The sequence below is a fragment of the Colletotrichum aenigma genome, assembly GCF_013390185.1.
Source record: "Colletotrichum aenigma strain Cg56 chromosome Unknown KSG_Cg56_contig08, whole genome shotgun sequence".
NCBI lineage: Eukaryota > Fungi > Ascomycota > Sordariomycetes > Glomerellales > Glomerellaceae > Colletotrichum > Colletotrichum aenigma.
The window spans coordinates 3,091,305-3,113,537 of record NW_023500914.1 but is presented as its reverse complement, the minus strand read 5'-3'; the positions used below and the strand labels follow the sequence as shown (position 1 = coordinate 3,113,537).

Here is a 22,233-nt window from a genome sequence, read left to right as displayed (position 1 = left end):
CCCCCGAAGAAAAAAGCTCGACCGAATCTCCTGGTTGCCGTCCTGTGTCGCAGAGCCGCCGTGTCTGATCTCTCAGTGACACATACCCCGAAACCTACGTCAATCAAGCCCAAGTCCGAGGCCTCGGATTACTTCGTGTTACAACGGCCCGAGCGGCATCACTACCGTCCAAAGCATCGAGCGTTGATTTTGTCCCGAGCCTGCCATCACAGCACTGATAGGCGTAGCGTTGGTTTTGACGTCCTTCAAACTTGACGGTCAGTGAAACTCGTTCGTCATTCGTCTCCGGCAGATAATAGAGCAGGTGGAAGCAATCTTTCAGAGTTGAAATTGGCTTCTCAGAGACTTCTGGTGTTCCCACCATGCAGCTAGGCTATGAGCAGTCTGCAAAGCTGTGAATCTCAGACAGCCAAGCATGGCTGTGTCTACAGCTAGTGGTGCTGAAATACTAGTGAAGGAGGACTGAACATCTCTTGCGTTGCTCGTTAACTGGAGGTAGGATGTGCTGACATGAAAAAGGAACTCTTGATCGTAATAGACCGGTGAAGCAAATCTTGCTACAAAACCCACCTGTAAAATGACAAAATTCAAGCTCAGCTCGTGGCTCAACAACAGTCCGTCATCAAATACCGGAGAGGCCGAAGGCAAGAAGCAGAACCGCCTGTCCTTGTCACCTTTTTCTTCTCGGTCAAACGGAACTCCTAAAGATGAGGTTACCAAGGCGGAAGTCTCAGCGGCAAACGAGCCTGCAAGTTCGTCGTCGAGACTGACTGAACTTGCTAAGAAGATCGCGGTGGAGACCGAAAAGCTGGAAAAGTACATGAAAGAAAATGACATGCCATTGCCGAGTCTGGACCCCAACGGACCCCTTGACTTTCCCAAGCTTCCCGAGGACATTCAGAAGAGCCGGATGGAGATCATGTTTGCGACTAGAGAGCTGGAGGCTTTGGTCCATGGACCCCGAGAAGACGTCAGGTGGAAGGCTTGGAGCGTACGTTGTGTTCTGTTGCCGTTGAATTTCGAAGCTAACTATTCAACAGTGGCAAGACAGCTTGAGCCTTCAATTGGTCAACCACTTTGGTCTCGGTAAGCAATAAGTTGCTCATCTTTATGCGTATCAACGCTGACATTGCAAAGCGAAACTCGTGCCAATAGACGGCACTATCACGTTGGCGGAATTGCAGACCAAGACCACTCTCGACGCTGTCAACCTCGCGCGTGTGCTTCGCCATGCTATGACAAATCGGATTTTCCGCGAGCCTTCGCCGGGCGTGATCGCTCATACTGCAGCGTCCCGCCTGTTGGCAGAGGACCAGTCGCTCCAGGACTGGGTTGGCTACAACCTTGAAGACAACTTCCCCGCCTCTGCTCATGTTCTCCAAGCCCTCAAAGCCTATCCAGAGGCCACTTCACTCACACGGACTGGCTTCAACTTCGCATTTGATACCGTGGACAAGGAGCCGATGTTCGTCACCTTTGGCAAGGATCCGGCTCGAGCTAAGCGTTTCGGCGGCGCCATGGTCAGTCTCACAGGCGGCGAGGGTTACGAAGTCAAGCACCTCGTTGATTCATACGACTTTGGCGACGTTGATGCTAGAGGCGGAACGCTGGTGGATATCGGCGGCAGCCAGGGCTTCGTTTGCGTCGACTTGGCGAAGAAGTGGAAGAATATGAAGTTCGTCGTACAGGATCTTCAGAAAACGATTGACTCGGCCCCGAAGCCGGTGTCGGACGACATCCAGATCGCCGAACGCATCGAGTTCATGGCACACGACTTTTTCAAAGAACAAACTGTGAAGGATGCCGACGGTGAGTCCTCCAGTGTTTGAATACTGGTCCACAGAAATTGACTGACTTTACTCCTTCAACAGTTTTCTTCTTCCGATGGATCATGCACAACTACTCCACGCCTTACGCTGTTTCTATCCTCAAGAATCTGGTTCCAGCAATGAAGCCCGGCGCGAAGGTTGTAATCAAGGACCAGTGCCTACGCCAACCCGGAGAAGAGAACCCGTGGGATGAGAGGATTATGCGCGGAATGGACATGGTTATGCTGGCTGTGCTGAACGCGCAGGAGCGTAATGAGGACGAGTATCGGGCCCTCTTCAAGGCGGCCGACGAGCGATTCGTCCTGACTAAGATTTTGCGGTCCAAGGGATGTAGGATGAGCATCATTGAAGCGGTGTGGGACCCTGAGGCGGCCAAAGAGGGTGCGAAGGGTGAAGAGACGACCGAGGACTCCAACGCAGGGCCCCCCAAAGAGGAAGCATCGTGATGCGTTTTTGATACCCAGTACTCCAAATGTATCATTTCTGTAGTCAGCTTGATTCTTGAGGCATAGTCAATAGTCACAACCCCATTTCCTGGGTCGGATACAGAAAAACAGCCACCAACATCCACAGGCAGACGAGCCTCCCGTCTCCACATAGTGAGTGGGACGATCAATCGCCTCAACGGACTAGCCCGCCCCCCTCTTCCCTACTTAAGTCGCATTTGTCTGGCTGTTAGTCATCAATCCAGCATGGCCTGCTGGCGAAATGGCATCGCGTCAGATTTCGGCTTTCTAGTCATACTCTGAAGATTCTAGGTTCGATCCCTGGGTAGGTCGGCAGTTCCTTTTGTCTTTTTGGCGTACTTGTCTATGCGTGGCTGTGAACAGCGTCAGTAAAGCATTGGGAAGAACCGGCTTTTAGGCCTTGAAGAATACGGGCAAGGACATTGTCGGGGTGTTCCAGGATGGCCATCTGGTCCGTTCCTGGCGCCGTTAGGTTGGACGGGGACCGCCCATGGTTCAGTGCAGCAGCCCGCTGTCATTTGCCCCTAAACAGCCCAGGAGGCAGTGCCCTGGTCACTTACGGCGCGACGGGCGCAGGATGTATCATAGACTCATCCTCCAACCCTATTCTTTCTCATGACTTCCAGAACTTCTCCAACATCTCCCGCGCCGTTAACGGCCTGATTTCGGGGAACATCTCATTCAGACTGCCCTCCCTCTCAACCTTGCCCAACCCGGTTGCCATCCACAGCTCGAAAATAGCGAGGAACCACTGCAGCTGCTCCTTGGGGAATTTGTCGTACGAGGCCTTGTGCCCGGGCAGCTCCGAGATCTGCGACGCCCTCACCTTCTCCACGTCATCATAAACGACGTCGAACTTGACGCCCTTGACCTCCTCGACCATCTTGACAAAGTCGTTGAAGGTGAGCTCGTCGCCGACGATGCGCAGCTCGTGGCCCGCCGGCCAGCGCTCGAGGTCCAGCGCCGCGACGACGAAGCGCGCCACGTCGAAGGTGTAGGTGAAGGTCACGGGGGTGTTGCCGTCGCCCGGGATCGCGGCCGCGTTGTGGTGCATGTCGAGGACGATGACGCTGTGCGGGTGGTGGGATTTGAGGGCGGCCGGGGCGAAGTATTCGAGGAACGTGCCGTTGAGGACGACGGCCCATTCGAGGGATGTCGAGGACAGCGCTGTGAGGGAGGTGAAGTAGTGTTCGAGGGGTGGGAGGATCTTGACGCCGCTGTTGGGGCGTTGGTCAGCTGAGGTATTCAGAAACTGGGACGATGAGGCTGGACTTACTCTTCGGGGTAGCGCATGGCGAAGGAGCTCGGGATGAAGCGCTTCGTGACCGAGGACTCGTCGGCGGCTTTGATGAGGTTGAGTTGGGATGTCGCGAGCGAGGTGGCGTTGATGCCAAAGGCGCTGATGACGGTGTGGATGTTGTGTTCTTCAAGGAAGGCCTTGAGAGAGGCGACATTGGAGTAGTCGACCTGGTAAGTCGGCGCGAGAGCCTCTTCCTCCGGATCCTCCGGATTGGGCGCCTGATGACGCGCAATCAGTATTGAGGCAACTTTGACAAACCTCGAGCGGGAGTCAATACCTTGCGGGTGAGGACGACGGCTTGATGCTTCGTTTGCGAAGCCATCACCTCGATGAGGGTCTTGCCCACGGCGCCGGTGCCGCCTGCGATCGCGACATTAACCATGCTGTTAGTTTTCTGCTCGGAGATTCTGGTCAAACTGAAAATGGCGCATGAGATGATGGTGTCTCAATGGTATGCACCATCATATCGACGGTCTCTGGTTTATATTCCCTCATATCTGAATCTCGCGTTGTAAGTATGCTGCGACGATTCAGTGGGCGCACTGAGCCGCTGAAGGTCCACGCCAGCGGCTTTAGCGGACCTAAGACCGCTCTCATGTAGTTTGCTGACAGCAACCCCATTGATCGCTTGCTTTCACGTTGGAATCGACGCATTTGTCCCCATAAGTCGGTGCCCGCGGGCTGCTTGATGCGTTCATCTGGCTGGGGTACCTTGAAGTCGAGCGTAATATGGGCGGACAAAGTGGTTTCGCCTTGTCGCTGCCCTCTCTCATGTTGATGTTTGGTTCCTCATCCACGAGACGAACTCGCCGAACACTTGCCTGTTTCGTCCAACTTGTGGAGAATCGTGACAGCATGATCGCTAGACTTTGACGGCGACCGCGGCCACCGGCATGGACCTAGACACGGATCTTGGGCGGGCAGTGGATTTAGAGATGTCATGAAGCCGGTGATGTTGCTCGGAGAGGCCAGCATCGCACGTTATTTTCGGGCTCGGGTGGCAGCAGTGGCCTGGGTCAAGCAGGGGCAGGCGAATGGTTTCTGAGGTTGGCGTCAAAGGCCTGGTCTGGCCAGCTTGGCTTTGCTCGCTGTTGTCTCCAGAGAGGAGGAGAGAGGTAGCCGGGTGCTGACCTTGCCCGGGTACCTACCTTAAGGTAGTTGTGCGGCACTGCTCCGGAGTGTCTCCTTCCCTGCTGGGCAGGTGCCTCCGGAGTGGGGCCGTGTTCCTCCGGATTGCACCGGAGCTCCCCTCCGGCTTCACAGCCGGCACGAAGCTGAGACCCCTCAAACTTCACAGATCGCCACCTGCTTCATCACTCTTCTTTGAGATAATTGTGAGTCTGAAAGAGAAAGAGCAATCTTTGCCCCAGAGGTTAAAGCCTTATAGCATTCACCCCTTTATTATTCACTTTCCTTGCTCTCTCAATTCTCTTTCTCCTCCAGTGACAGACACTCTTTGTCAAACTGATTGGGAACCAATCACCTGTCATCTTATACGCAAGGTTTTTGAATCATCTTTTGAAAGTTGCTCTGATGCTCCAAGTTTCCCCTTTCTGGCGATGCCTTTGAGATACTCAAGACCCCAAGCGTAATTCTCCAAGTAGTGTCCTATCGGTGAAGGTGCACTTGATGTTTGGTCAAAATATTTCATGTGCAGAGATTTCATGCTGAAGAACCAAAACAGCGAGAGCCATGGTGATATCAACGGAAACCCACGCCTCCTGCCTTGAAGAGCACATCCATATCAGCAACCATAGCAACCATAGCAGCACGAGAGCAGACAGACCCTTCCGGACAGACAGCCCTCGACGACTCAGCAGGACAGACACAGAATAAAACCTGGGAAGGGAAGGAGCAGAAATGTTTTTCTCTTCCTACTTCCCCCCATACCTCCCAACTTTCACATTTCCTCTCCTCTTCTACATCACCACCAACAACCACACACAACATGGCGGCGAACAACGTTGGCCACCGCGTCTTCCTCTTCGACGCCCTCCCCGAGTCGATTCGCCGACAAATCTTCAACGAGGCGAATATCGGTCGTCTTGTTGGCGTCGCGCCTCGCCGCGACCGCAATGCCCCTCGTAAGCAGAGCATCCTCACCCGCATTTGCAAGGAGAGCCGTCGGGTCTTCAGCATCCATGCCTTTCGGCTTTACGACTCCATCTTTCCCTTCGTACTGATCGGATCTGAAGAGGAGCCCGACTGGGTCTACATCAACCCTCACCTAGACGTCCTCTATCTTGGATATGAGACCGTCTCCGGCGAGTGGAACCTGATCGAGCCCCCCAAGTCGCACTCTCTCATCACCGGCCTCAAGCGCGTCTGGCTTCACTACTTCGATGTCCCCCCCGTGGTTGGCTACACCTCTTTCGAGTTCGACCCTACCATGCCTGCCGTCGAGATCGACGTGACCCGCCTCGTCTACAAGAACCTCGAGCGCGTCACAATCACTAGTGAGAGTGTCGGTCCCTCCATCATCGAGGAGCTTAACGGCTACACCGACTTCAAGTTCATCTACCACGTCGAGACCAACACCGTTCTCGTCTCCCAGGGCACCATTGCTGAGGATGCCATCATCGATGAGCGCACCCAGCGTCTCCTGTCCGGCGATGATGTCTTCAAGGTCGAGGTCCTCTTCGATCGCAAGCCCGATCTCGTCCACGACACCACTGAGTGGAAGACAATCAACAACGGCGATACTCATGCTGCCGCCTTCGACAAGGCCTCCGAGCCGGTTCAGTTCGTCTGGACGTTCTCTGCGGAGTACCTTCTGAAGCGTCTCGTCCGCAACTAGATCTAGTCTTCTCAAAGGTATGCTATCCAAGGCAACAGCACACTGATCAAACATTTTAACAAATTCTACAGACTGGCTCGGCACACTCTTGCTCGCACACATGATGTACATCTTGGGAAGGCAGGGTTTTGTCTTGGGATCTGGTGATTGGACAGGCGGATTTGGTACACTGAAGATTGGAAGGAACGGAACAGGATGATTCTTCCGACGCCCACAGGAGGCCTATGGTTTGGTAGCTCAATACACTAAGTGCTATCTCAATGCTTTCTTTCCCTGCTTGATATCCATCTCGAAGGCAATGGACGTTGCACTTTTGACCACGCGAGGACCGACAAGTGATGCTGCAACCGACACCCAAGTTGGCGAAGCGTCGGTAAATGTTGAGGACTGCTCGATTGCTTTCATATTATCACGCCAGCTGATGCAGTCGACAATCGATATAATGAACAATGAACTCCCAAACCGCGTTCAAGTCGTGATAGCGTCCAATCACATTAATCCGATGCCATCCCTCGCCACCTCCACCGAAGCCTCCGTCTCGAACGATGTCGACGCGCACAACTGACAAAAGCGCAGGATCCTGTGGTGTTCTATAGACGCGCAGGCCCTCCTCGTAGTCCTCCTGCGTGATCCGCTGCACGTAGACTTCGCCAGAGCGTACGCAGTACCGGAAGGTCAGTCCTCGATTCCAGCCAGGGTAGTTCTGAGGGAAGAAGATGCGGCTGTAGCTGCTCGTGATCCAGATGGTGTCGAGGTTCGGGTAAATCAGATCCGCAACACGAAGATGGCATTCGTGAACCAACCCCGCTGGTCCCGTGTGCAGTGTGCAGGCTATTTGCGTCCAAGCCCCGACGCCCCTGTTGATGGAGAACACTTTCAGATCGCGTTGCTGTAGACGGACCTCGCGTATCATCTTGGCGTGCGGCTCGCTCAGTTTCGGAGGGCACACCGGCGCGTAACCTGTTAAACCTGGGACATCGTAGTCGCCAAGCAAGACGCTGTCGATGCGTGGGTTCAAGTAGACGCAGGTGGGAGCGCGCTCGGGAGCGAAGTTGGACGCATCGTGAATTGACTCGTACAGTCGAAGGAAGGCTGCTCTGCTCTCGCGGTTGACTGCTGATGCGGCGGAATTCTTGCGCTGGTATAGATTGGGGTCGGCGGCAGGAAGGCAGGTTACCATATCACCTGCCTCATCAAGGGCGTAGAGCCAGATCATCTGGCGCAGCTCGGCTGGAAGTCTGTTGAAGTGCTCAAATTTAGGTCCCGTCGTGGCCAGCATTTCGGAAGCCATGTTGACGACTGACGCCGAGGCAGTGAGCCATCAAATCGGGAAGATTCAGGTCATTTGATGACGAAATCCTCCAATATTGATCCCAAACGTTGGACGAACGTCGGGGCAAGAAAAGAATTGTGGTGATCTCAGATGTGAAAACAAGCAAAATTTCAACTCCCACTTTTTAGGCATTCACCTTGACGGCCCCGACGATACAACCACGTGGAGAACTGCGGCTTTGCATCCGATTTGAATATTTCTACATGCGCAAAGACGAAAATTTTTTCACCCTAGTAACTATTGCACCTCCAGGCGCCCCTAAGCATACTCGAGACGGCTCTCATCCCAGCCAGGCCGCAGCGCCTCGCTATCGAAGCTCATATCGAAGCTCGAAGTGTGCACATAATCCGCCTGCCATTCTATCTTCAACTCGGCGCCCTGAGCCGACTGACTCCAGATCGTGACTGCGATAGTGTTGTCGCCGTTGTAGTTGAGGATGCCGGTCGGCACAGGGTAGTGAATCTGGTTGCCGATGTACGGGTTGAAGCGGCCGTACTGGTACCCATTGACGAACAGCAGCGCACGGAGCTGGTTGCTGTATCCCTCTCGTGTCGGTGCAAAGGTATCATTAGACGAAGCGGTAAGGCGGAAGGAGATGGAAACGTCAAGACCGGCAGGAACGTCCAGGGGAACGACGGTTCGGAAGACCTTGATACCGGCATCGGGCACGGAGAGTGTCTCGTTGGAGGAGCTGAGGGTCTCCCAGTCCTCGTCCGGGAAGCCGGGAAGAGCTGCGCCAATGCGCTCGGCGTAGAGACCGCCCTCGTTGATCGGGCCACGGACAGTATCGATGAGGTCGTTGCGGCCTGCTGTTCCAGCAATCTTCCATTCGGAGAACTTGTACGTAGAGGCGTCGGGGCCGAGGAGAGTGGCGTTGGTGATACCACGGGGGGCAAGGGCAGCCTCGCGAAGGTCGTGACCGGAGTTGTCCATAACGACGACGAGAAGGTTGTCGCCCTCCTTTGCCAAAGTGGCGTTCTCGAAAGAGAACTCGCTGGCATCAGCACCTAGGTAGGAAAGACCCAGGTAGGAGCCGATGTACTCCGAGTTCAGCCAGACGGAGTAGCCGAAGGCGAGTCCTCCGGTGAGATTCAGGAACACGCCGGTAGGAGGGTTCTCGGTGGTTGGGAAGGTAGCCCGGTAGATGTGGTTTCCGACGTGAATCTCATACTCGTCGACATAGAGCACGGGGTTGTTCGAGGCAGGCTTGACCGTGTTGGAAGTGTTGGTCTTATCGGCAACTGTGACGTATTAGCACTTGAGAATGGTCAGAAGTAAGGTATTACGTACCAACCCACGAGTCGGAAGTGGGCTTGTAGTCAGTAGCGATCTCAGGCAAGCTATCGTGAACCTTCCACGGGCCAAGAGCTGGAAGACTGAATTCGGCAGGGCCCTCAATCTTCGCGGTGAAGACATTGCCCTCCCTCGAAGCAATCTGAAGCTTCTTGCCGTTCCAAGTAATTCCACAAATGGACTCCGAAGCAAAAACAGTGACAGTGGTCTCCTTGTCAGCGTCTCCATAAAGAGCCAAGCTGCGACCCGTCTCGTTAAAGGAAGCCGAACGGACAAGGTAAGGTCCTTGAACAAAGACGGTCTTGTTGGCAGGGGCCAAGACGTCATTGTCGAGAGTCGGGACCCAGAAAAGGTAAGCTGCAGTGCGGTCCAGCAAAACAGCACGCGAGCCATCTCCAAGGTCGACAATGGTGATACCCTTCTTCTGGGTGTATGCAACGGTGACATTGCTCTCTCCTGCGAAGGTCTGGAAATCGCCGACGTTTCCATCTCCAACAAGCTCAGCAGAGGTGGTACCGCTGACCACGAACTCGCCGGCCTCACCCTCGGGAAGCCAAAGAGCAAGGACCTCCTTGCCATCGACGATGATGTAGCTGAGAACCTCGGCGGTGGAGTACAGCAGCTTCTTCTCGCCAAAGGTAAAATCGGTGACAATGACCTTGGCCGAATGTCCGTTGATTGCGATGGAGCTTCCGTGTTGAGGAATAGTGAGGGCACCCTCTGACGTGTTGACCGAGAGTTTGAATGCCTCATTGGTGTTGGAAGGGGAATATGCGTGGCGCGCGACGTAGAAGGCGGCGTCATTGTCTACGTTTCGCAGTTCGGCGACGGTGATGGCTGCGTTACTGGAGTATGATGTGCTATTTCCGACTCTCTCCGTCTTCGTCAGGTCCTTGGCTGCCCTCGTGAAAAGGGTCAAAAGCTTCGTTTCGTAGAACTTGCTTCCGATAACTCTGTTCTCGGACACCGGGGAGGAGTAATCGTAGCTGGAGGCTGGCAGTGTGTCAGTGAATCAATAACAGCTGGGAAGCAGAGTGTGCCTACCGACGACAGGACAAGCAAGCCAACCCCAGTTGGTACCGCCGAACATCATGTATAGAGAGATTGCAGTGACTCTCTGGTAGATGAGATCGCGGTAGAAGATATTGGCAAAGTCAACACCGATGTCGCCTGGGCAGCCGCCCTCCGGTCCACCCCATGGGTTGTAAGAGCCTCCCTGGAACTCTGGCAAGAAGTTTGGCTGGGACGGGGACTGAACCGTGAAGTAGTCGTAGTAGTTCTGGGTCAAGTACGGGATGTACTGTCCATTTGTACCGGTGCACTCGCTCAAGTTGCAGCTCCAGCAGGACGGATAGCTGTCCACGCCTACAACGTCGACATTTCCAGTCGCGTTGGAGAAATCCTTGGACCAAGAGTATCCTCGCATGTTGGGAGCATTGTGCGACAAAGGCACATCGATGCCGTTTTCCCGTGCGCTGTCCTGGAGGAGCTGCATGTAGTTCGCGATGGGCGGGTTGAGGACGCGGTTGGGGATATCCTTCCACTGTCCGTTGAGCTCGTTCTCGATCTGGAACATGATTACGTTTCCGCCATTGGTGATCAAGTGCGGCTTGATGATCTTGGAGATCTCGGCCCAGAAAGGAGTCCATGCCTCGGTGTACCTCGAGTCGTCGTTTCTCAGAGAACCGTACTCGCCGGTTGTGGCCCAGAGAGGGAATCCTCCAGCGTTGGTCTCGGCGTTGACGTAGGGGCCAGGGCGAATGATCAAGTAGATGCCGACCTCCTTGGCGACGGTCATGATGGATGTGAAGTTGTGGGCGCCGGTCTCGAAGTCCAAGACCCCAGGGGACGGGTTATGGTAGCCCCAGTGGTTGTAGATGGAGAAGGCATTGAAGCTGTCGCCATTGTTAGTGGTTGAGTTGGGTGTGTCAATTCAGTACGCTCTTACCCTGCCGCCTTGATCTTCTCAAGCAGGTCTCTCCAAAGTTCCGGCACCGGGATACGCCAGTAGTGGAACTGGAAGCCGTTAGTATCATCATCATGGGGATCTGCAAGGAAGAAGGTCGTACTTCACCTGAGAAGACAAAGAGTCTCTCGCCGTTGACGATGTAGCTGTGGTGATCCCTGTATGTCCCTGCATCAGTGCCTGTTTCGATGAAACATCTTCGGCAAGTCTCACCATTGGACGACTTCATTGAGGCCATTGTCGTGGATCGGCCAGTCAACATCTTCCTGAGCCAAAGCGCGGCCAGACCTGCAAAGCGAGGCCGCGAGCCACAAAAGGCCACCGGCTTTCAATCCGAATCTCATCGTGATAACCGAATCGGATGCAACGCAACAGACCAATTGGCAATACCACTCGAAAGCCGTCTCAAGCTCATTCCAGATTTGACTGCGTCTCTCTTCTTTTTAAACATGCCAAAATAACCCCTGCGCGCCCTCGAGAACCCATGTTCGTCCGGTGTGTAGCCCTGGAATCAGCGTAGCATCCGGACAAACGCGCTCGGTGTTGATGGCACCGACAAATGCGGGGAATCATGAGGGGAGAGCCGGGGTTGTGGTCAAGGTGAACCTGACGATCCCCAATTCATCCCCGCCCCCGCGATTTCGGCTAACCGCGTCAATCATCGAGACAACTGAATTTTGATGTCATCAAACAGCAGAAGTGTTGACTTCATTTCCCACGAGCCAAGGGCTTAGTGGTCCCTCTTGAGCGACCATTTCACCGACAAAGCTCGTGCTGCACGACATGATTTTGCGGACCCAAGAAATCGAGGTGTTTTCCCTTTCGGTTTTCTCCACAGACTTGGGCGCGTAGGCCGTTGCCACGAGCTCCGCCTTGGCAGCTTAGATGGCTTCTAGGTTAGTGTTGGGCCGTCGCAATATCATGTGCCGATGCCACTTTTTATGTCAATTCGGGACAAACCGAGGCACTGATCGCGCAAAATAAGGTAGGATGCTGGACGAAAATCAAATCAGCACCAAGAGCCCAGTAACATCGCTGAGGTCATAGAACGCAGTCCGCGGAAGTTCGGCCCGAGGCAGTATGTCGGTGAATTAATGGATTGGGACCTTGTTTGCTTGCCCTGCATGTGCATTTCTGTTCCACTCCGTTGGGCGCTCCAACGGTTCACGCCAGAACCCACAATCTCCGAAAAGAGCTGCAGCCGATCGCGCCATCGCATGAGTGAGGATCACTTCTTCAGAGGAAAGTGCGGTACGCGAGAGGGCAAATTGCCGTTTGCAGCACCTCCCCGCTGATTTCCCAATCGACCCGTATTCTCCAACTCCAGTCCCGGTCCGGTCTACCAAATCAACTGTATCTCCATCACGGAAGCCGGCCGTCCAACCTCCCACCAAACTGCACTAAGTCTGTCTTTCGCCGACTTTCTAGAGTGGTTTCGTTTGTTCGTGAGTTAGCATCAGGTCCATGACACAAGAGAGTTGGCGAATGACTTACCACCCCCGAAGGAATGGTCCCGGTTCCCTGCCGCGCCGCGGGCCTGGTAGCACTGGAGTACCGACTTCTGTCACCCTTTACCACCCTCCCGGGCAGGAACAGTCGATCGCTATTCGCGAAGCCTTTTCGGAGCGCAGCAAGAAGGCCCCATGGCGTGTACCAGCCGTCAGCGTTACCACTCCTGAAGAGCGGGGCAGGAAGACCAAGACAACCTCGATTCTTCATTCCATCATCTTTGCCTTGCCGCAGACATGAAAACACTGATGATGCTCTCATCTGTCCCGCCCTTACCACCAATGTGGCGCGATTGAGACAGAGGGTTTAGCTCTTCTCGCTCGCCGGACCGCAGCATGAAAGTTCACAAGGCGTGTATCATCCGTCAACATTGCCACTCCTGAAGAGCAGGGCCTTTCCATGATAGTGCCATCACCAATCCCAAGCACACCTCCAAGCCATGCTAACGAGACAAGTTGTCCGCTTGCCCAAGGCCAATTGGCGAAAGGTCTCGCAGATCTTGCTCGCAACATCTCCGGTCCACTTTGCAGAGCTCCATCAGGATGACTCCGGGCGGTATCGCAGAGTTGGTTGGAAGTGACTTCGGTCGACTTCGCAGAGCGTTCCTGACGACTACGGTCGGCGTCGCAAAGTGCTCGAAAAAGGCTGAATGTGTGGTCAGCAATGTACCACCGGAGACACAAAACATTGATGAAATTCTCTGCAGCGACATGTTTCAAATCCACTTACCCTGTCATGACGAATATCGATAGCACAGACGCCAAAAATGGTTGGAAAACCCATTGGGTGGTGATGTTGAAGAGAGAGGGTGACTGTGATGCTGGCGGATGTAGGTTGGACGACAGAAACTGGGCGGTAAAAGTATTTTAAGCGGGGTGACGATTTTCTCCGAGAAGGAAGTGGGAGAAGCCTGGGTGCCTGCCTTGATCAGATAAGGCAGATGAGGCAAGGTAGGTACGCCGGGAGGCAGGCACGGCTTGTTGCTGCTCCTTCCCTAAGGCAACGTAGGATCGATCTCTCACCGCCCACACAAGTGTCCTTCTCATCACACCTACCTGCCTTGAGTTAGGTATTTTGATAACGAGCTGGGATTCGTGAGTCTGTCGATTTCGGGGAGCTCGGACTCGGGGCCGTCTTTACTTCAGCAGCAGGTCGCGAACTAGGGATCTTGTGCAAAGCACGCAACGATTTTCAAAGGCTCGATTCCCTGAGATCGAGTTCAGCCTTTTCCCCCTGTTATTCATTTTATACTTTTACCATGCTACTCTCTGGTGATACTTTGCCTTTCTCCATTTCCTGAATTCTCACGTCAAATGGTCACAGCTAGATCGGATAGGTTGTGACGATGCATAACTACCGTCGCTCACGTGGCCCTTTATTTGAGAAAATGCTTGGCATTAGAAGACTACACAATGTACCAAAGGCATCGTTTTCAAATGTGGCTCATGATGACGCATTGGCCACACCCTTTCGCTACGCCAGATCCGAACCACACAGTCTCGCAAGCCACACCAAGCCATCATGAAACTTATCGTTTCTTTTTCATCAGTTTGTCTAGCAAACCGGCGTAGCCACAGCGTACACAGTTCTGCACCCAATTCTGTTGCACACATCAGGCTGTTCACATCCAAAATCGACAGTCGTCGTAGCAAGAGCGCTCGAGCAACCACATGATCTGGTGACGGTGGAAGTCGTCGTACACTGCGCTACGAAGCAGCTCTTGCAAACCGTGCCCGTCGAAGTTATCTTGGGGCAGTTGACTAAGGAGCACGGCACTGTGGTCGTCTGAGTGGTCGTTTGAGTTGTTGTCGCAGTCCTCGTGGCCACTACGGTGGTTGTCTCGCGGTAGGTAATGGGAGCAGTTACGGTCGCAGTCGAAGTAGTGGCGGTTGTAATTATTGAGGTAGTGAGACTGACAGAGACTTGAGTGACTGTCTTTGTGACTGTGATCGTTCTTGTTCGGTCAATCGTGGAGGGAGTCAGCGTAATCTGGCCAAGAACGCCCCTAGCCCACATCAGTAACACGTATCGCGATAGATGGATTAAGGAACAGACCAAGCTAAAAAGCTGAAGAAGAGGATCACGACTGAAATGATCTGCATTGTGAAACATGTGGTTGAACCCTGTGTGGGACCTGACGGTGGAAGTGCAGTTTACCACGCATTAGAGGTCGAAGTCGAGCTCCTAATTTATACTTGTGCCAAGCTTCCCTGCGCTCATATCAAGGAGGCATCGTCCAATACTCACCTGTGCCAACACTTTGCAGACCTGGATTTGTAGGACACATGCGGCCCAGTCTCTCCGTAGACGCATTCGATCTGGTGCGGGGTTTACACGTCAATATACCTCTTTACCCGGAACCAGAGAAGTCACAAATGACACGCAGCTTGAAATTGAGCTGAAAGACCCTACTTTGAGCTGGGAAGCAAATTCTGCAATATCATATGCGGGAGAGCTTGCATTTGATCCAACTGTGTCTGGACTGCGAATTAATCTATCCTCGCATATCGGCTGAATTCTGAAGGCTGGTTTGACATGTGCCTATGTCAGATAATGGCTCGAAAGAAGCCAAGTCCGCTTGACTCGTCTTCCCAATCGGTACGCTCCGATACGGTGAAAAGAAGCAGTATTGCATTCTCGCGGAAGTAGAATGTTGCTTAAAGTTTGTTCTGTGAGCCTGGATTCTCCCTCGTTGTGGATTATGTGTGCCTCGTCAAATCATTGCACATCAGAACGAGTTGGAGAAGGCTATTAGTATGACTGTGAGTAAGGTTCTTGCCCAAATTTGAAGCATGAAGCTAACATCTCCTAGTTACATGCTTCAAAAGCCTCTGTTGCACCCGGTACATGTACGACTACATGATGCATTTAGACCTTCACATCGCACATGCTATCCCGACGAAGTATACCATTTATGACACACAGTTGCTGTAGGTTCAAATATCAAATAATAATTACCTCTTGGTAAGGTATCTGGGCTACATGGACATGAAGATGAGCCAAAAAAAAACGACGGTGGATTCGCCAGGACTATGCTCATTTTTAGGTTCGTCTCGGTTCATGCTGATCACTTGAAAACAAGCACAACAATTATGCCGTGTCTGGGTTTGGTCGATAAAACAAAATTGAGACATGATAATGATGCTTCGCCCAATGGCGATGCCCCAGTACATTCTTCGCTATCTGAGTGCTCAACTATTCCGGTTCATCCCTGACTACCCCGCTCGGCTTATTGTAAGGCCGGTGCTCTCGTCTTCTATTTACGAGGCTACTAATTTAGCACCTCCAGGAGGTGATTTCGTTGTCGTACTCAACAGTGCGAGGGTCATCAGGAAGAGCAACGGCCAGGTTGTAGTTGTAGGAGGAAGTGAGACCGCGGTCGTCACCCTTGTCGTTGCAGCCCTTGAATCTGTTGACATTCTTGTCAGCATCCACTGATACAGTAGATAGAAGCAGCCGACATACTTGTAGAACTGGCACTTTCCACCAGTGTTGGTGGACAGGGAGGTAACCTTGTCGTTGAAGCGGTCGCTAACCTCAGTGGAGTTGGGGCCGTTGAAGTCAAAGAAAGAGACTGCGAATCAATCATCAGCATATATCACCTCGACAGTGATCGCGCCATCACTTACCACAAGAACCAGGGGGAGCACCAAAGACGAGGCAGTCACCACGGAAGCCCTGAACTTTGATAAGCAATCATCCAAAGACACGAATCAAGATTCTAATGAACTCACAGCGTCAGCGCACTGAAGCAAGAAGACAGCGTCGGGGTTGGTCTCGTTACGGTTAGGGTCAGGCTCGGCCTCCTGGCGCGAGTTCAAAACGTTGGGGGCGACCTTGACCTCGGTGTTCTTGAAGGCGTCGAAAGCGGCGGAGTTCATGACGGAACCGGCCAACTTCAGGTCGGACCCGGTGGTACGCTGCGCAATGGGCTGGGGCTGCTTGACAGCGGCGGACATGGCGCCGGTGGCGGCAGCAGCCGCAAGGACAATGGTGCTGAAGCTCTTCATCTTATATTTAATGAAACGAATGTCTGTGTTCGGATTGATTTTAAAGAGTGACTGGGAGAACGGTGACAAACAGCTGCTTGGGCTCCTGAAAGCACGAGTAATATGGCGGACTGTGAGCCTTATTTATCTTCGCGAGTTCTGGACCGAAAGTTCCGCGGACAAGACTAACTTTCGATCCAATATCTGCGAGCAACCCCATCCCGGCCTCGCGAAGACCGATCGCCCTCATAATCGTGATATTGTTTGTGGAGTTATACGACTCTATGCTATCCCGAGTGATTGGTGCCGAGAGAAAGGGGGAGACTTTGTGGTCCGAGTGCTCCGGAGTTGACGATTTAAACTTTGGAGGTTTTAATATGTGAACGGGGCTCATCACCTCTGCCAACTCCCACCATCCATGACAAGGTTTTGAATCGAGAATGAAAATAGTGGAAACCGGCGCATGAGGGATGAACAGTCTGGGGCGACCCGTTCGGGCTGCGGGCAAGTCCTCCTATCCGTCTGCTATTAATTGCCGCCATATGTGTTGGCTCGGCGGGAGCGCTTATCTGATGTCTCATGTTCGTCTGAACTGACTCGAAGATCGGACGGCTCCTTTATGTGTATTCTCCGGCAAGGTGGCGGTGATCTTGGGATCCCCATACATGACTCTTGGCTCCCGTGATTAAGAACCTCTTATTCTTCTCGAAAGGGCAAATTTCTTGCGGATCGGCAGTGAAAGGAGAAACTTTCGACATAAGTTCCTCAAGTGACCTTGGGGAAATTTCCTGGGCCAACCTTGAATGCCGACGGACAAAATTGCTGAATGCGAGCGAAACCCAGTGACTCAAGTATCCTATCTATGGTGCCGTTCTTGCCGACTTTAAGCATTGGTACGAAATGATTCAATGTATCTTTACCTACTCGCAAAGACCGTTTCACCAAAGCGCTCGCGGTTGAAGCAAACTTTCTCTCTGCAAGGAGTGCCTGGATTCACCCCAACATCATTGCAGGACTTGATGCAGACTAGAGTGACTAAATGCAAGTCCCGAAAATAAACTAGCATATCGCCGGGGTAGTCTCTCGGCAACCTATGGGGCAATTGACGAGGCGCAACTCCGCACCTATCAGGCAAAGGCGAAGACTCCGTCGATACACATGATCTACATTCTAGACCCCCTTATCGATTACCCTTTCGTTGCTTGCTCTTCTCCTGACCCCAATCGACCCATATAGCCGTTTGAGTATCGATTCCAATTGCTCATGCACAGACTACATCAACCGGCCCGTTCAGTTATCCCGTCCAATCAGCTCAACGTCTGGTCATACAACGTTCGCGCTGCAACTTCCAGCTTGTGATCCTACCCTCACGGATCTTGGACATTTAGGCTGCTTCCTGGGACGCAAGCTTTGGACAAAACCATGATTTTGGTGAATTTATTGGCTTCTCAATTTTCGAACGTCCAAGAATATTGTTCTCTCCTCCGTAAAATATGGGGTAACCGAAATGAAACACAACTCATGATTTGAGATAATTGCGAGATGTTTATGACTTGGTCTGTTGCTGTTGTTGGTGGCAAGTCAACAATTAGTTCCATAAGAACCCTCAAGGAACCAGGACTCTGCATGATAGCTGTCATCCGAAAAGTGAGCACTGACGAATGAGGAATCGTGTTTGAACACAACTCGAAATTCATCTCCTTGAGCCATCAGTCATCCAACAGCTGACACTCACCTTGGGTCTATGGACCATATCTCATGATATCAGCCATTGCAGAGTAGAGTCTGGTGGCTTCTTGACTCGTTGAAAAATCACTGACCAGACCAGGTTGAATTGATAATACTGTCGGTACATCAGCGAGCACGGTTTCTGGAAAGAAACATGGGCTGTGCTCTGTTATTCACTCAGCAACTGCTGGAATATTTGGCGTGATGACAAGAGAAAACTCTCTTCTTTCATTTCTTGATTGGCTGATGCGTGAGCGAGCGACTGGGAGACTACTAAGTAGAATTTTACTTCAACGTGTCCGTCTATCTTCCGAAAAACTTCTGCGATCTGCACAACTTACTGCACATTTTTTTTTTTAAAAGACGAAAGGTGCCCGTCAATGAACACTTGGATATGATCCCTTACTTCAAATCCTGCGAAAGTTTCTCATCTTCCCATCGTACTTTGGGCCAAGTAGAAGACACACAGAGTTTTGTTCAACCGTGTGCCATTATTCTGTTGTCAAGCTGTCACGCGGTCTTCGCCACGTGAAGCTACCACTAGATCTTTATTGGTTTTCTTTCCCTGACGCTCCACGATATCTGGCTCATGCCCAATCACGCATGTCGAACTGATCAGCAAGAGAGGGGGGGAAATAGAAACATTCTCCCACTTTTATAGATTGAAGATGAGAAAATATAGGTTGGTAGGTTGAAAGTGGTCCTTCATGTGCAGATATCTGTGGAGAAAGTCTTCACGCAGGCGGGGTTGGGTCGAAGTGGTCGAAGTCCCCGCATCTGCTATCTGACGCGGGGTTATCATCAAAACGCGTTGTTTCCCCCCAACATGCTCGAGTGATCATACTTGTACTTGTCTGACATTGAGACTTTTCCAAACAAATGTTGCACCGATGGCAAGTGAGACATGCTCTCGGGGCTTTACCTCTTTTCTTTTGTGATTCCACAATATCCCCTCATACGACAGCGGCGCAAAGGCGATGCAATCTATTGCAGAACGGTAACACGACTTGTTGTCATCGTTCTTGGCATGCAAACAGGTCCCATCCCCTTGTTGTCGTTGGAATATGAGAGGGTCAACAAGCGGTGTGTCAGCCAGCTGAAACTACCACAATCTACGTGGTAGGGGCTAAGTGGCCACCTGCGGGCCGCAGTTAACCGAAACTGGTCAAAACTGGTGCTGCAATTTAGGCTACGGAGGTTCGTGTATCACCGCCCAAAAAACTTGTTTAGCAGCGAATCCGCACCGTGTCGCGCCCCTGCTTGGCGTACACACGCCTATTGGAAGTTTGGAACTCCAAATGTTTATACCGCCTCCCAAACACTCAAGGCCCCAATGGGAGAGGGGTTTCTCCGCGCAGAAGAGGCACAATGGGGGTCAGGTTTTGCCAAGTGACGTCAATTCGCTCCCTCTGCCAAGGAATGACGACCGCCCCGCGGGCTACTTGGCATCAAAAACATGCTGATGTCTTCATGCTTTCGATGTCGGGCTCGATGATCGGTCTTTCCTGCCTCTTTTTCAAAAGTCGGGGTGCCCCACATCCTTATTTACAACGTCGTATTTCACTCTTCTTCATTGAGATCCAGGTGCAACACTCTCGACCTCATCTTCTAGTAGACACTTTTTCAAACATTGCTCCAGCATGGCGGCATTCGCAACACCACTCGTCGAGAGACTGAAGGCGTCGGGGGGAACCGAATCGGCCGGTAAGATGCTCAATACCTCGAACTGTTAATGTCTGGGCTACGAGCACCGTCTGATCTGAATCAGGATTCCTCAATGACATTGTGGACCAATTGTGGCCGCACATCAACATCGCCGCCGGTCGAATGACCAAGGAAATTGTTGAGCCAATGCTCGCCTCCATGTTGCCAGGTCCTCTGTCTACCCTGCGCTTCTCCAAGATTGATTTGGGAAATGTACCGATGAGATTTTCTCAAGTGGATGTGCACAAGACCGACAATGAGGGCATCAAGCTTGATATGGACCTGGACTGGGATGGGCAATGTGACATTGATTTGGAGGGTAAGATGGTGCCCAAGTTGGTAAGTTGGTCGGCGAAACTGTGACGATGATACGTGTGGCTGAACTTCGACAGGGCATTGAGAAGGTTCATATCCACGGCAGACTTTCCGTACTCCTCTCGCCGTTGACCGATACTATTCCTCTGGTAATGCGGTCTCGCCCATCTATTGTGAAGGACGCGCACTAAAACAACCTCAGATTGGAGCGGCTCAAGTTGCTTTTATCAACCCACCCACCCTGAAGCTCGACTTTGCTCACGCCGCCAATATCGCCGACTGCTTCCTCATCGAGAAGGCCGTCCGCAAGGTCATTCTCAACATCATCGGCTCCATGGCCGTCCTCCCCAACCGCTACCTGGTGAAGCTCGACGGCAACCTGGACTGGTTCAAGGCGTACCAGCACCATCTTGGAGTCCTACGCCTGACTGTCGAGAAGGCGACCGACATTAACGGACCCAAGAAGAGCGGCGCCAAGAGGCTGCTCGACAAGATCATCAAGGACGTTCCCGACTGCTTCTGTCAAGTCAGTGTCGGCGCCGAGGAGATGTGGCGCACCAAGACTGTGAAGAACGACCACAACCCCACCTGGAATGAGACGCATGACTTCCTCATTACGGACTTCGACCAGGTCATCGCGGTCGATGTGGATGACGACGACCTCGTGGGCGACGACGATATCGGCCTGGCATCTACCACCGTCAAGGACATCCTGCTGGAAGGCGGTACGCACGAGCTGGAGCTGATCCACAACAGTGAACCGACCGGCTCGAAGATTGTCCTCCACGCCCAATTCTTCAACTTCGTACCTGAAGTTGATGCACTCAAGGCCGCCGAGAGCCAGGGCGAGGGCCAGATCTGCGGACTCGCGACGGTGCTTATCGCCAGCGCTCTCGGGCTCGAGGGCAACCGCAGCGACTTGAACCCCAGCGTGAAGGTGACGTGGGGCGCGAGCGAGTTCCAGACGCCGATCAAGTCATACAGCCCCGGCATGGACATCTTCAACCCCAACTTCGACACCGCATTCAGGATCCCGGTGACGCTGGACATGGTCAACAACGCGTCGAGCTTCAAGCTTGCGCTGATGAACAAGACCGACGAGACGGGAGCCATCGAGATTCCCTTCTCCGACATTCTTGAGGCCCCTGGCATGATCAAGGCGGATGCCTTTGACGTGGGATCGGGTGCGACGGTGAGGGCTAGCATCTCTCTGCTCGGGTTGCAGCACGCCCCGTTGCACTGAGCGGATGAAGCCAATTATTTCGGTCATTCATGTGTATGAATTTACGGAGTATATACGATACAGAATGTGTAGGACATAAAATACAGCGGTGTTCGATTGTCTTTGAAAAGATTGTGTCAATGACAATAATTGTTTCTGTTGTGTTCATTGCATCGTGACCTACTTCATTCCTGCCACCACCACTCTTGACCGGCCTGTGATTGATCAATTCAATTTCGGAAATCTTTATTCGGCGTAACCAGCTTATATTGATCTCATGAACGGTCTAAGTGAATGAGATATCGAGTGGGTTATTTATTTCATTTGTCGAGTTGCAACATACAAAAAACGGCCAAGGTGAGTTTGAATCAACTTCCGGTAACCACACAGAACGACCAGCAGTTGGAGAAACCTGTGAAATATTCCTGAAGCATTATTCACACATTCGTAGTAAATTGACTACAACGACATATTCGAACGTTTGGCCTACAGTGTGTTGGACACTGTCGAAATTGAAGTGGCAAAATCGGCTGATCAACAAAGCCTCTTGCCTCATGAGCACTCATATCTTACCTCAGCCAGCTTAGACGAACAGAATCACTCGAACGCGCACGCGGTAGGGTCGCGTGTGTTTCAGCAGCGGACCGACCTCCACCGAATGTTCATGACGTAGCAATGATGAGGCTTCCACCAAAGGGCACATAAGGGAGACTGGGCGAAGCTATTTCACTTTGCTATTGGATCTTTATCCTCAATTGCATTCAATTGTAACAGTTCTCCA

At 52.5% G+C, this 22,233-nt stretch overlaps 7 protein-coding genes across 7 annotated transcripts; 3 read left to right on the top strand and 4 right to left on the bottom strand.

Annotated features, from left to right (window-relative positions):
- Window positions 1-577: 577 nt before the first annotated feature.
- On the top strand, window positions 578-2,275 carry cmt1 (Chlorophenol O-methyltransferase; the record flags this gene model as incomplete). The annotated part of the gene is made up of 4 exons (XM_037327571.1): window positions 578-991; window positions 1,041-1,086; window positions 1,138-1,809; window positions 1,872-2,275. The coding sequence occupies 4 exons, from the start codon at window positions 578-580 to the stop codon at window positions 2,273-2,275; spliced, it is 1,536 nt and encodes a 511-aa protein (XP_037174293.1).
- Window positions 2,276-2,909: 634 nt separating this feature from the next.
- BOA1-2 (Oxidoreductase BOA1) lies at window positions 2,910-3,978 on the bottom strand (the record flags this gene model as incomplete). The annotated part of the gene is made up of 3 exons (XM_037327570.1): window positions 2,910-3,513; window positions 3,573-3,814; window positions 3,874-3,978. 3 exons carry the CDS (start codon window positions 3,976-3,978, stop codon window positions 2,910-2,912), a joined length of 951 nt encoding a protein of 316 aa, XP_037174294.1.
- A 1,566-nt stretch (window positions 3,979-5,544) lies between these two features.
- On the top strand, window positions 5,545-6,393 carry CGCA056_v012325 (uncharacterized protein; the record flags this gene model as incomplete). Its single annotated transcript, XM_037327569.1, has 1 exon — window positions 5,545-6,393. The coding sequence occupies one exon, from the start codon at window positions 5,545-5,547 to the stop codon at window positions 6,391-6,393; it is 849 nt and encodes a 282-aa protein (XP_037174291.1).
- Window positions 6,394-6,802: 409 nt separating this feature from the next.
- Window positions 6,803-7,684, bottom strand: CGCA056_v012324 (uncharacterized protein; the record flags this gene model as incomplete). Its single annotated transcript, XM_037327568.1, has 1 exon — window positions 6,803-7,684. The coding sequence occupies one exon, from the start codon at window positions 7,682-7,684 to the stop codon at window positions 6,803-6,805; it is 882 nt and encodes a 293-aa protein (XP_037174292.1).
- Window positions 7,685-7,984: 300 nt separating this feature from the next.
- lacB-0 (putative beta-galactosidase B) lies at window positions 7,985-11,329 on the bottom strand (the record flags this gene model as incomplete). Its single annotated transcript, XM_037327567.1, has 6 exons — window positions 7,985-8,967; window positions 9,017-10,012; window positions 10,064-10,914; window positions 10,968-11,035; window positions 11,089-11,143; window positions 11,199-11,329. The coding sequence occupies 6 exons, from the start codon at window positions 11,327-11,329 to the stop codon at window positions 7,985-7,987; spliced, it is 3,084 nt and encodes a 1,027-aa protein (XP_037174295.1).
- A 4,441-nt stretch (window positions 11,330-15,770) lies between these two features.
- On the bottom strand, window positions 15,771-16,504 carry CGCA056_v012322 (uncharacterized protein; the record flags this gene model as incomplete). Its single annotated transcript, XM_037327566.1, has 4 exons — window positions 15,771-15,903; window positions 15,960-16,068; window positions 16,124-16,172; window positions 16,229-16,504. 4 exons carry the CDS (start codon window positions 16,502-16,504, stop codon window positions 15,771-15,773), a joined length of 567 nt encoding a protein of 188 aa, XP_037174296.1.
- A 3,347-nt stretch (window positions 16,505-19,851) lies between these two features.
- Esyt2 (Extended synaptotagmin-2) lies at window positions 19,852-21,473 on the top strand (the record flags this gene model as incomplete). Its single annotated transcript, XM_037327565.1, has 4 exons — window positions 19,852-19,915; window positions 19,980-20,254; window positions 20,308-20,379; window positions 20,433-21,473. 4 exons carry the CDS (start codon window positions 19,852-19,854, stop codon window positions 21,471-21,473), a joined length of 1,452 nt encoding a protein of 483 aa, XP_037174585.1.
- Window positions 21,474-22,233: the final 760 nt, after the last annotated feature.